The sequence below is a fragment of the Molossus molossus genome, unplaced genomic scaffold (assembly GCF_014108415.1).
Source record: "Molossus molossus isolate mMolMol1 unplaced genomic scaffold, mMolMol1.p scaffold_m16_p_7, whole genome shotgun sequence".
NCBI lineage: Eukaryota > Metazoa > Chordata > Mammalia > Chiroptera > Molossidae > Molossus > Molossus molossus.
The window spans coordinates 101,253,233-101,267,107 of NW_023425401.1; the positions used below are offsets into that span (position 1 = coordinate 101,253,233).

Below are 13,875 nucleotides of genomic sequence, written 5' to 3' on the forward strand. Positions count from 1 at the left end.
TATAATTAAAAAAAAAAATTAAAACTAACTTTTTAGAGAGATAGAGGAAGGGAGAGGGAGGAGGGGGGCAAAGAGAGCAAGAGCAAGAGAGAGAAAACAATGATCTGTTGTTTCACTTATTTATAAATTCATTGGTTGATTCTTGTATATGCACTGACAGGGGATCAAACCCACAACCTTGGTGTATCAGGATGACGCTCTAACCAACTGAGCTACCCAGCCAGGGGCTATAATTCTTATTTTAGAGAAAAGATTCTTCTGGATTTAGACACTGAGCCTTATAGAAAGCTCACCAGTCTGTTTCAACTGTAATAAAAAACTGGGAAAATACAAGAGGAAAAGGTGCGCTTGAAAAGGGACCTTTTAATCATGATTTTGATTTACTTGAAATTCCTTATCAAATTAGCCCATATACTTTCTGGTAACTCTAGGGGAGAAAATATCTTACTTTTCCCCTCTCCCCAACAACTCTTGAGACCAAAGCCAACCTATAATGAAAATGAAGACTCTGAGCCCGGCTGGTGTGGCTCAGTGGATTGAGGGTCATCCCATGGACTGGGAGGTCCCAGTTCGATTCCAGATCAGGGCACATGCCCAGGTTGCAGGCTCCATCCCCAGCAAGGGGCGTGCAGGAGGCACTTGATTGATGTTTCTCTCACATCAATGTTTCAATCAATCTCTCTAAAATCAATACAAACATATTAAAAAAAGAGAAAATTTATACTTTGATATGTCTTTAGAGATTCTAGCACCTTCTAGTTAAAGTGGTGGCTGTAAGATGAACATTCCGTAAAGGTGGATCTATTTAATTTTCTATTTAGTTGTGTCAGATATGATGCTTGCTCCTTTTGGGGGCCTGGTAATAACATGCTTTTACTGATAAGATGGTTCCATTGCTTGTACTAACCATAATATTTATTATTGGTAATATATTATAATTTTGAGATTATGTTTTCACTACTTCTGTAGCTAAAGTACCTCTACTTGACATTATTAAAGAAAAGTATGCCTCGCTGTACCACCCAATGAGGGAGAGCATCCTGGTCTCTCAGGCTGTTTTGCCAAAGCACTGGTCTTAAAAATAGGCAAATAAATGCACTATAATTATATTGATCTTGAAATGTACTAGCAATGAGTCTCACAACACTGGTCACGTGGTAAGCAGGCAACAAGGAAGGACTTGTCAAGTTGGAAGGCAAAGTATCCTTGTGACAATGATGCTAAGGTCAGCTCTGGGTCAGACCAGAATTCTGTGTGATTGCCCACTGGCTGGGCATGACAGTGTGTGAGGATTGAGGTGGTGGCTGTGTCTGCAGCCTAATCTAATAAGGACGCGGGAGTGTTGTCACAGGGCTGCCAAACAAACGCATGCTGGATGGCTGCCACTGATCTGAGATGGATTTCCCTGAGCTGTCAGCAACATCCAGAAAAGAAATCTTGAAAGATGACAACGTGAGGGAGTTAACTCTTGGACTGATTTCTGAATGAGAATGTAAAAAAGCAGGCCTAATTTCTGGAGCCTGTCTATATGAGGAAGTAGAAAACCAAACTTTCTAGGCATTTTATATTTTATATATTGGACTTCTCTTGATTAACCTAGCTCAAATAAGCAATTGGGCAATTGGGTACTTCCACGTTGGTGCACCAGAGAGAACTGCAGGGTAATTCTGTAGCTGCAAAATCTTTTTTTTTTTAATCCTCACCTGATTTTCTCCATTGATTTTTAGATGGAGTTGGAGGGAGGAAGGGAGGAAGGGGGAGAGGGAGAGAGAGGGGGAGGGAGGGGGGAGAGAGATCTCGATGTGAAAGAGACACATTGATTGGTTGCCTCCCACATGCCCCCAACTGGGCGGAAGATCAAACCTGCAACTGAGGTATGTGCCCTTGACGGGAATCGAACCCTCACCTTTGGTCTGCAGGTAGACACTCTAACCACTGAGCCAAACCAGCCAGGGCCAGCTGCACCGTCTTGATTTAGATTTTTTTTGTTTGGAAATCTATTTTTTTTTAAAAGTCAGGTTTACTGAAGTATACGTACAGTAAAAGTTGCCCTTTTGAATGAAGTGTTTGATTCAGAGTTTTGACAAATGTATGGTCAGGTAACCCCACCACAGAACAGATGTAGAACTTTTCATGCCCCTGAAAAGTTCCCTCATTATCCTTCCCCGTCAATCCCCTCCTCTCCTACCCAGTCCTCGGAACTCCGAGCTGGTATCTGTCTCCTTAGTTTTGCTTTTTCCAAATGCCACAGGGCGTGGGCCTTCTGTGTGACCTTGACTTTAAAGAGCTCACTGAGATGAGACTGGATTTAAAGGGAACAGGCAAGAGCACTGTTCTGCTGGTTAATGTCCAGGATTAACTAAGTTATTGCTCATACTTAAGCAGCTAAATAATTTAAATTTCTAACCTCAGATTTCAAAAAAACAGCACATTTTAAAGAAAAGTTATTATGGTTTCCAGTGCAACTCCGGAGGTGAGTCCGAGTGTTTTCTAGAGCAGTGCAAGGGGACCGAATCACTCGAGGCCCTGCAGTGACCCTGACCCCAGGCCCCCACGTGGGGTGCTGGCAGGGCCCACACCTGCAGAGCGGAGCGCCGCCCTCAAACCCTCGCCCCGTACGCGGGCACTGCGTTCCACGGGACACTCCCTGCCCCACCAGGGACCGAGCACACGCGGACCCCGCCCAACGCTAACAGGCTCCTTCCTGCAGGCCGACCCCCACCACCTACCGCGCAGAGGACTGGTGCTGCTTGCTCTTCCGCGAGGAGGAGGTGCTGGTTGGCTGCTGCCGCATCACGTGGGCCACGCCTACATTTAAGGGCTGGGCGGCTGGGAGGGTCACATGACCAGTCAAGAGCGCAGGCTGCTGCATGATGGGATTGTAATGGCTGCCGTGAGCGTGCGTGTTCCTGAAAGGGAGGCGGGAGGACAAGGCTGTTTGTTGGTTTCATAAACAGAGCTGCTGCTGCTTTTTTTTCCATCAATTAATTTATTTTTGATACAGATGTTGCCCCCCCCCTCCTCCCCATCCCGCCCCCCACTCCCCTAGCATTGTTGTCTATGTCCATTGGTTATGCATACAGAGCTTATTTTTTGAGGTAAAGGTTCCTCCCCAGTTGAGAGCCAGATTGAACCCCCAAACCGGTTGTTACTCGCTTGGGGGGTATTGGAGGGGTGAGCCTAGCCGGGCGAGCGCCTCAGGGAAGCCCCCCAGGTGCGGTGAGCGGCAGGAGCGCCACGTGGTGTAGGAGAGGCGGCGACCCAGCTGGGAAATGCCAAGGACGCAGCTCCGCCTGGGTTCCGGGGAGGGCAGACAGCAGGCCCTCCACCTCCGATAGGATTTACAAAGTGCCCTCACCGGGCTGCCCCGCTCTGCGGGGTGGCAGGATACAGTGGGGATGCCATTTCGTAAACGAGGACACTGTCGTTTACGAGACAAACGACCGCTGCAGACTGGGAGCCACAGGGTGTTGATGTTAGGAGTGTTAACCTTCTGTTGAACTCTTTCGGGGCTAGCTCGGTGCTCGGGCATGTGGCCGCTGATCGATTAATTACGAGCTCGCTGAATAAACAATTAGTTTAGCTGAAGGTTGCCTAGACATGCATGGAGTTTGGTATGAAATCAAGATTAGTAACAGACACGTTGATAGAAACACCGGTAGCCATTATCCTGAAAATGGGTTATGTTTCAAAAGCTCTTATGATCTGGGTTGCATGGAGCTTAAAGGCTTGTTTTCCCATAGAAATATTAAAAGTGGTGATTAATTCAGAGACCTGCCCATAAAAGCCCACTTCATGCACAAACAAATTAAAAGCTATAGGAGAATTCATTTGAATTTTGAAAATGTTGTAAAATGTATCTTTGCAACTTGGGGGAAAGGAGTAGGAAAAAAACAGGAGGGGACACTTGTAGAGATGTGATAGTGTCTTCTGGACATTTACGTGGATTTGAGAAGCTGCTGCTAGAGCTGCTTTATTTTGTTGTCGCTGTTCTACAGACGTGGCTCTTTTTCCTCTGATACAGGTCAAGCACTGGTACTTGTCTTTTGTTCATTAGCCGTGATTATGGATGTTCTTTGGTCTATGCGTGAAATGGAGAAAGAAAGCGTGTAGGCTTTAAGTGTTTTCTGCAGTGACCACGTAAGAGGGATGAGGAATAATAGGCATGAATGAGTATGTGAATATTGTTGAAGTGAAACGAGCTATAAATGCTGATAGAAAAAAGGAACAAAAGGGAGTACAACCTATGTGTGGTCTTTAAGGAGAAAAGGGGGTGAGGAAAACAACTGGTCAAACAGCTTTCCATCTGGTTGTGGTTCCTAACGAGCTGGAGAGGGAAGGTGGTGTTGCTGAGCATGCACCGATGCCAGTGGGGGAAGGGTGAGAGATTTGTTTACTGCCTCTCATGTACCAGGTGCTGCTATGGCACCTGTTAAAATACAGGTCAAAGTGCTTTGTATTTTATCTTAATTTTAGCCTTTCAACAATCCTATGAGGACTGTTATCCTCACTCCACTGAAGAAGAAACTGAGGCTTATAGAGGTTAAGTTGCCCAAGTTAGGCAGAGCCAGAATCGAACCCAGTTTTACCTGGTTTGAAAGTGCTTCCAATGAGTGGGGGTGCTCTAGGGGTGGGGTGGGCAGTGTAGTCAGTGAGTGGGGCTACGGGAAAGAGCCTGTGTACTCTTTTCACTGGTCAGAAAATTAAATGGAGGAACAGAGGAAGCTGCAGTTGAGGCTTGAATGGGGGCTTCTATCTCTACTTCTCTCCGTTTCACCAAGAGCCCTTCATTCACTTAATAGTCTTTTAGGTCAGAAAAGGAACCGTGGGGGAGGCCGCATGGCTGGTATGGAGCCTGTCAGAGGGTGAGGGGCATGACCTGTCCTCATGTTTGGGCTGAAGGAGAAACAGCCCAGACTCTCCCTCATGGGGACTGGGATGCTGGGGACAACTGGGGAGGGGGTGGCCATTTGGCTCTGCACTGGTGAAAATGGCACTGTGGCGGTGCTGGGATGGGAGGGTTGAGAGCTACAAGAAGTGGATAGTGGCCATAAAAAGAACAGAGCAACGTGTGGGTGAGGAAGTCAGCGAGTGGGATGGGGTAGTTTACGGAAACAGATGCAGGGGGTACGCGTGCTCGTGGCTGGGAGCTGCGTGCTTCAGGGATCTGTGGGAAGTGGACTTTGATCTTTCACCACAACTGAAGAGCCACGCTCAGCGGCACCTACCATCTGAAATACATCCTGTTCTGCCAAGCCTTCCCGGGGAGAGCTGGGAAGACTCCAATGTGTCCATGTCTCAAAATACCTTGACAACACTTTCTAGAATTGCTGAGGAGCCTTGGGGACTGCACCTTTTCCCTGGTGACAAATCTTTGTTTTTTGGGAGTGGAACTGAATTTTGAGAAACAATAAAAAATCATCTGGAGCCAAGTCTGGTGAATTACACTGGTGATTAAATGATGTCACTGAATTTGGGGTCAAAAGTGACAACTGACCATAAAGTAATGAAGCCGATTTTCTTGTTTCCTGGTACACTTATTTAAAAATTACATCTCCTTACACTGTAGTCATATCTCACATAATATTCTTTTGAATTTAAAAAGTTTTCTGTAAACCAGCAATTCGGGCACAGGCCAGCTCTCCTCTTACCTCCAGTCGGCCAGCTGCTGGGTGCCCGCCATGGTCTCGGGAATCACCGTTGCATGCTGCACTGACGTGTGGGTGGCCACTCCGGTCAGCTGCTGCCACGCCGGGGGGAGCAGGATCTGCTGGGTCCCACTTGGCCAGGCCTGCTGTAGAGCGAAGGATGTTTGCAATCACCATGTTTGTTAATCACCATCAATTTGTATGCCAGTTTTCTGGATATATTTAAAGTAACTAATAGTATTTGGAGTGCTTCTGCCTGAAACCTAGAAATTTACCCAGAGAAAAATGAAGGCACCAGTTTAAATGTTTAATTATCGCTTTTTATCATACTCATTTTTATGTTAGTTTATTTTTGTCCTTTGAAGGGACCATTTGCAAATATCTAGGGGAGAGCTCAATTGTAACAATTAACATATTGACATGGATTAGTGATAAGCAGAGAGAAAAAGAAAAAGCAACTAACAAAAGACCCAACATGATAGGGTAGGAATGTTTTACTTAGTAGATCTTAGAAATCTTTGCATGTGAAGACACACTGGTCTACCATGTTATTTAAGAAAAAAATTTTTTTATTTTATTTTTCCTCAGAGTGAGGGGGGGGGGAGGGAGAGAGAGAAACATCAATGTGAGAGGAACACATTGACTGGTTGTCTTCTGCACAACCCCGACCAGGGCCGGGGACTGAACTGCAACTGGGGTACGTGCCCTTGACCGGAATCAAACCTGTGACTCTTTGGTCTGTGGGCTGATGCTCTACTGCTGACCCAAACCAGCTAGGGCTACCATGTCATTTTTAACTGTTGCATGGTGTTCCATTTTACGCACACAATAATTTATTTAACAAATCTCCCACTGATGAACATTCAACTTGCTTCCAGGAAGTTATAAACACTGAAGCAATTAAAAAATGTGTGTGTGTGTGTGTGTTAGTTTGCTTGTTTACTTTCCCAATTATAGCTTTAGCTTAAATAAACTTGGAGATTTACAGTACTCTAGGGACTCTTTTCCAAGTGAGCAAAAGGTGAAGCTCTTCTCTGCGATGATTAAAGGACTGGTACAAATTCAGAAATGCTGAGACTATTGGTTTTCACCAAACTGAACAATGAAGAATGCCTATTTTGGCTAATAAGAGATGTTAATTATCATTTCTTTCAGAGATAGTTCTGGGCTTACTAGGGTTAAATGTACAAATGCAAAAAAGTACCCTTCAAAGTGCAGGTGAATCTAAGATTCTGGCTCACAGAGGAGGACTGGGAGACTGACTGAATTTCTGCCACCCGAATAAAGTATGAACAAACTACTTTGCCCTGCAACAAGCTGTAGTTCTTTCTCTTGACCTACCTTGGCCTTTTCTGAACACCCTTCGACCAAACTGTGCAAAGAGGAAGCTATGAGGACTAGGGTGAGAGGCAAGAGTAGAAGGCCTGCCTTAAATACAGGAGGTTCTCTTTACAATCATCCAGAAAGACAAAATTGTGTGTACCACAGGAAGCTGGTGTAAGTGGTCACTTGTGGTGTGAATTTGGAAGAACAAGGAGACGAAGAATGGTTAATGTCAATCTTAACAAAGCTGTTCCAGAAAATAGAAGAAGTGATAATATTCAACATATTTTATGAGACTGATATAAACCTGATGCCCAAATCAGATAAGGAGTCTGAAGAGAGAGAAATTACATGCCATTTCTTACTTATGAACACAGATGCAAAATTATTAACTATAGTATTTACAAACAATCCAATATTGACAAGCATACAAACATATCAAACACAACATGATCAAATAAAGTTTATCTTGGAAACACAAGGAGGTTTTAATATTGCAAATCTATTAAGTAACTTGCTACATTAACAGATTAAGGAACAAAAACGTGAGTATTTCAATAGATGCAGGAAGAACATTTGATACAATTTAATATCAATTCATTAAAAATTAGCAAACTTGATAGTGTCTTTATCAAATATTTATCCTAAACAAAACACCAAATGACAACAGCTAGAAGAATTTCTTTTAAAGTTAGGTACAAGTTAAGGGTGCCCAATGTCAACACTGTTATTAAATGCTGTTTTGGAGGGTCTGTCAGCACAGTGATAGAAGAAGAAAAAATAAAAGGTATAAGGATTGGAAAAGAAGAAACAAAACTGTATTATATGCAAATAAAAGGCCATGTAGAAAATCCAAAGGGATTCACAGAAACAGCCAGAACTAAGGAGTTTAGAAGAACTACTAGATAAGCTCAATAGACCCCAATCAGTACATTCCTATAAACCAAGGACAAATAATTAAAAGATATAGTTAACAAAAATATTAATAACCACAAAAACTAAATTATTTACGGAGTAGTCCAACAAAAGAAAACTTAAAGGAATAAAAGGTAACATGTACAGTGGAACCATGTTCAGGGATGAAATGACTTATTATTACGATGTCAGCTATCCCTAACATAAATATAAATTTTAGGCAAATTCAATAAATATAAGCCAGCAATATTTTTTTGGAACTGAAATTCCTATGTAAGAATAATGTTTAAATTCACATGGAAAAGTGAAGGGACAAGAAAAACAGGACATTTTGGAGAATGCTATCCCTACCAGACACCAAGACATATTAAAATTATAATAGTTAAGACAATAGGATATTCGAGAGGCCAATGGAATAGAGAGCCCAAAACAGAACTATGCAATTTGACCACATTAAAATGAAAAACCCAAACTTATATTCAACAGAAGACAGCATAAATACAGTGCCTTTGGACACACTTTGAGAAAAGCCTTTGGGAACCCACCTTACTTAAAAATAAAGGTGCTTCTAAACTGACAACAGAGAGGTCAAGCTGTCCTTACCACCTACAGAAGTGGTTATACGGAAGCAGCACAGCAAGGGGTTAAAACACAGATCGATGCTGGTGTCACACTTCTTGGGTTTGTGTCCTGCTTCTGTCACCTAATCGCTGTGTGACTTTGTGCCAGTGATTGTGCCTCATCTTCCCTTTCTGTCAAAAGGTGACAAACACCTTCCTGTGTTGTGGGGATTAAATCAAACATGACTGCAAAGTACCTGGCGTAATGGTGATGTATCTGTTATTAAAGTCCACGTCATGCCCAGCCAGTGTGGCTCAGTGGTCAGGGCACATGCCCGGGTTGTGGGCTCGATCCCCAGTAGGGGGCGTGCAGGAGGCAGCCGATCACTGTTTCTCTCTCACATCAATGTTTCTATCTCTCCCTAAAAATATCAATAAAAACATTTAAAAAAAAAGTTTGTGTCATTACTATTATTGTTGTATCACTGTGTTACCTTAAATTTCCACAACACTTCCTAATTTTATTTTTATTTTTACCACTTTCACCTCCACAGTGTCATTCTACTACCAGAGTGCCTACGTGAACAGACCGGGAGGTTGCAGCTCGCAGCTCCGCTACCCCTGTTTCTTCTACTAGAAAAGAATCAACTCCCAGGCTTTTTTTTCTTTTTCTTTTTTTGGTTCTAAAAAATCATTTCTATTTTACAAGAAAGAAATGTAGGGCAAAGAAATGTTAACTGACTTGCCTTAGGTCACAGAGAGTTATTAGTTGAGTTAGGATCGAAACCTAGGTCTCCTATATTAATTTACATTACAAAGATACAGTGATAATAGTCTCTCCAGATTCTCCCTGTGTCTGAATTTCTTCTTGGAATTGTAAGCTAGGCACTTAGGAAGGTAATTCACTTGGGCACCATCCAGAATATTACCGAGGTATTCTAATGACTCGAAGCACCTCACTCACCGCCAGGGAGGGAATTAGCGGAGATACATCTCTTTTGTGAAAAACATTAAGGTGGATAATGGCGATACCAGGAATAACAAAGAATTACCTGGGCAAGCAGACCTGGTTGGATCTGAAGAGGTTGAGCTCCTGGGGCTTGAGTGACGATGGGAACAGCATTTTCCATTCGCACGGAGTAGCCAGCATGCTTCGAGGGCGAGGCCTGCAACCCTGCTCCAGACAACAAGGCAAGGGACAGGGGCTGAGTGATGGAACGAGCTGGATGGAGACAGCCCCCCACTCCGCACCGGTCCCCTCCAGGTGTTGCCTGGCCCTTTGGAAGGCCAGTTAGTTTCTAACTTAGAAAACAAAAAGCAACCCCCGCCCCCTGCAACCTTGAATGTGTTCAAAGATTAGAAGGTGAAATTGAGCCCGTAAAACCAAGTGGAACAGTTAGCTGACAGATCACGATAGGAAGACACGTGCTTCTGCCCTGGCCGGTTTGGCTCAGCAGTTGGAGCATGGGCCTGGGAGTCCTGGGTTCAGTTCCCGCTAAGGGCACATACCAAAAAAAACCAAAACAAAAGGAAGACACGTCCATGTATGTCACTAGGTGACAGCCAGGGTATGGGGAGAACATAGAAGTCCACTGGGCCCTGGCCGGTTTGGCTCAGTGCTAGAGCGTCGGCCTGAGGACCAACAAGTCACGGGTTCGATTCTGACCAAGGGCACGTACCTTGGTTGCAGTTTGTCCCTGGCCCTGGTTGGGGTTGTGTGGGAAGCAACCATTCGATGTGTCCCTCTCACGTTGATGTTTCTCTGTCTCTCCCTTTCACTCCCCTTCTCCCCCTCCCACTCTATCTGAAGATAAACAGAAAAATATCCTCGGCTGAGGATTAAAAAAAAAAAAAAAAGTCCACTGGGACTGGCACTGACTAAAACTGGGCAACCACACGCGTGCTTACCCAGGGGCTTGCAAAAACAAATTCTCGAGCTTTCTGTGCAAACTGTAACCAAGTACGTGGTCAACTCTAGCTTCCTGGAGGCTTCCAGAGGAGAATGTTGGGGTGCATGGCTGAAGAACCGCTGGGGGTGGCCCGGGAGGAACTTTGCCTACAGATTTATGTTCCTCGTGAGAACGGGCTCTGCTGGCCGTAGGGATGGGCACTTTTCTATAGATAAGCCACACAGAGGGCATTTCACCGAGGAGCCCAATGTGCTTCCTTACACTCCGCAACCAGGGCCAAAACTGCTGCCCACGGAGAGCATGACAAAGCGCACTGTCCCGAGGCTGGCCACAGCAGGACAGGGGCCCCAGGTTCAGGGATGCCAGCACTGTCCGCCAGGGCGGTCGGAGCCCCGGGTTCTCTGCTCATCCTTACCTTGGAAGCCGGGCGGACACACGATGAGAGCTTGCTGGAAGGGGTCGGGCCGGGCACAAATCTGGGCTGCTCCGGTCTGCAGGGGCATGCTCCGCTGGGCCACCGCAGCCATGGACGCCGCTGAGGGCTGGCAGAGTGCAGATTGGTAGTTTAGTATGGAGACTTCGGGATTGGCTAAGGAAATAGTGGCACTGGTGGAGGTGGGAGCCTAAAGGAATGATGGGGATTAAACAAACATAAAAATAAAAAATGAGGGCGGTGGCAGGTTGGGAGACACGAATCTAATTCAAATAAATGAACTCACAGAAGAACAAACAAACAAAAAAACCATGGGCAAAGAAGCAAAAACAGAGGGGAGTGGAAATACGGTCAAGTCTCAAGGAGCAGCAGGCGCCTGCGGCCACATGACAGTCACCCTTGGCGCTTGTGTTCAGGCCTGTCCCTGACGTGTGGGGCCCAGACAGGAGCGCAGTTGGATGCCGGACCATAGGTCTAAATACTGCAACGTTAAAAATTAGGCCAGGAACAACTTTTGCTCTGCGCCTCCACTCTGACAAGCACACCTTCGTAACAACGTGGAAGGCAGGTTTGAGGTCAGGATTCTTGGATTCCTTGGGTTCTGCCCTGGAGAACGGTGAGGGGGGCAAGCTGAACCCCTGCCTCCCTTCTCTCCCTGCCCCAGCCCCGTCCCACACTTGAGGGGTTTGGGGCGCACACATATGGACCTGAGGGTGCGGTCCATATTTGGGAGGCTGGATCGAGGAAGAGGCGCTGCAGGCCCAGAGCCCCGGGTACCCAGATGCACGCATGGAGGCTAGAAGGGGGCCTCCTGTTCGGGCCTAAGGGCAGATACCCTCAGCGGCTGCGCAGCAGTTTCTGCGGAGAAACGTGCTACGGAAACAGGGAGAGGGACACGTGGAGCCTGGGGTCTCTTCTTCGAGCGTGTGAACCCTTCCCCGGCCTTCCCCTGAGGCTGGGCGGCAGACAGCAAAGGTGCTGGCGGGCCAAGGGAGCGGCAATGGAGATGGTTAGACAGACACGGAAAGATGTCCCCGCCTTTCTCTCGGAAAGCAACATCGCTTGAGAATGAGCTCCCACGTGAAGCAAGGTGGCAGAGGGGAAATCACTCCTAAAGTGGGGACCGTGCAGTTTCACCCCCTCTTAGCTTTCTTCAGCATGGCAGGTGGAGGTTACCGGCGGCTTCCCAGAGGCTTGGCCGCCAGAGGTTACAAGGACTCACGAATAAGGAGAAACGATCCACGAGGACATCGTGCACACGTACAAAATCAGAATTACAAGAAGGGTGTGTATTTGTGTCGACTTTGATAACAAGGATGAAGTTTCATTTTACATGGTTTTTTATACTTAGATTTTATGCTGCATTGCAGTGCAAAGCAAACTGTTTGAGGGGAACTGCTCCATGATGTGGCCCTGTCTGCACTGTGAGACGCATGTTGTAACACGGTGTCACGCAGCGTCACATGGTTGGCTTCCAGCAGTGAGGGGGACGTGTGTGCAGCACGTGTGGGCCACTGTCTGTGATGTCACTGATGACAGCCTTGCACTTCCTCTGGGTTCTCCGCGCATGCCCATCTCTCCCGCAGGCCTCCCCATTTACACGTTTCCCACGATCTGCTCAGACTCCACACGCCCAAGTGCAGACTCTCTGCAGGTCCTGGAGCCTTGGGCTTCCCTCTTGGGGGCACCAGAATCCTCGACTGTCCCACCCTCCGGGCAGCCACCGGGCCTGCTGCTGCTTCCTCTGAACTGTCCCTGGAACCCACTGACTCCTGTCAATCGCTGTCTCCCCAGGGGAGGCCCTCTCCTCTGGGACCTGGGGGCTCTGGCTGGAGACGCTCTGGCCTCCACTTTTCCTCTTTGGTTCTCACTGGGCACAGAGGGCAGACGTTCTTTCCAAACAACTACTTCGTGCATGTCACCACCCTGCTCAAAAGTCTCCCATTACTGCTTCATGGGCATCCTCTGTACTCTGGTCTGGCACTGTGTTTCCCACAGCTGGCCAACCTTCCCTATTTATTTATTTTTAATCCTTACCCGAGGATATTTTTCTGTTTATCTTGAGACAGAGCGGGAGGGAGAGAGAGAAGGAGAGAAACGTTGATGTGAGAGGGACACATCGACTGGTTGCCTCCCGCATGACCTCAACCAGGGCCGGGATGAACTGTAACCAAGGTACGTGACTCTGGCCGGAATCGAACCCGTGACTCATTGGTCCGCGGGCCGACACTCTACCACTGAGCCAAACCGGCCAGGGCCAACCTTCCCTTCTCAATTGATCTCCCACTGCTCTGCCTGCTCCTGGCAGCGGCCAGATCAGTCTGCTCACTGTGGTGGGTTCTGGTGATGGAGAACTAAACCATGGCGAGACTGTCAGGGACCCTCCCTGTCTGGCTGGGAGGCCTCAGCCCGAGGGCTGGGCAAGGGGCTGCGGGGGTGTCTGCTTCCTTGCATGCTAGGCCTTAGAGCGCATCAGGTCTTCCCCTCAGGGGAGCTTTCAGAACACCAATGCCCCCCAGGGGGCAGCGGATGCTGGGTGGCCTTTCCCAGAGTTTAGGCAGGGGACAGAGGGTAGGCTGGGAAGTAAGCTAGGACTCGGCAACCCAGTGTGCTCCAGGAATGGCCCATGAAGACAGGGTCAGTGGCTCTTCAGTGACAGTAGGGGGCTTGTATAAAGAGTGGATGGCCAGGTGGAGGTCTTCATTCAGACCTCAGGATTAGAGCACATACACTCCTCTCTTATGGAGCCTCGCACGCACGCGCGTGTGTGTACACACAGGAGTGCTGTCACTGCAGACTGATATTAAGACTGGAAAAATCTAGGGAGACATCTTTGAGGGAACTGGTTAAGACTGGAAGAAGGAAGTAAAAGTCTCTCAGACACCAGAGATGGCCTGAGGCAGGGCCTGGAGCTTATTCAGTGAATAAATATTTGCTGGGTGTCATCGATATTTTCTGCAGCATGTTAGATGCTAGATTCTGCTAATTTTCTGCAAAAGGTTAGAAATCTGTGGGAGGAAAACCTTAGTTTCCTGGTCCCTTTCTTTTTAAAAATATATATTTTTTTCTTTAGTGATTTTTAGAGA

At 46.8% G+C, this 13,875-nt stretch overlaps 1 protein-coding gene across 4 annotated transcripts in view; it reads right to left on the bottom strand.

Annotated features, from left to right (window-relative positions):
* The window catches only part of HIPK2 (homeodomain interacting protein kinase 2), a 169,162-nt gene that overhangs the window by 17,855 nt on the left and 137,432 nt on the right, over nt 1–13,875 (bottom strand). The window contains exons 8-11 of one of the 4 annotated variants that reach the window (XM_036246623.1): nt 10,772–10,898; nt 9,499–9,620; nt 5,652–5,791; nt 2,730–2,909 (exon numbers count right to left, since the gene is read on the bottom strand). In XM_036246623.1, coding sequence (XP_036102516.1) covers nt 2,730–2,909; nt 5,652–5,791; nt 9,499–9,620; nt 10,772–10,898 — 569 coding nt within the window. Of the gene's footprint in view, nt 1–2,729; nt 2,910–5,651; nt 5,795–9,498; nt 9,621–10,771; nt 10,980–13,875 lie in introns of all 4 variants that reach the window. The other 3 variants (XM_036246621.1, XM_036246620.1, XM_036246622.1) reach the window with 3 other exon arrangements.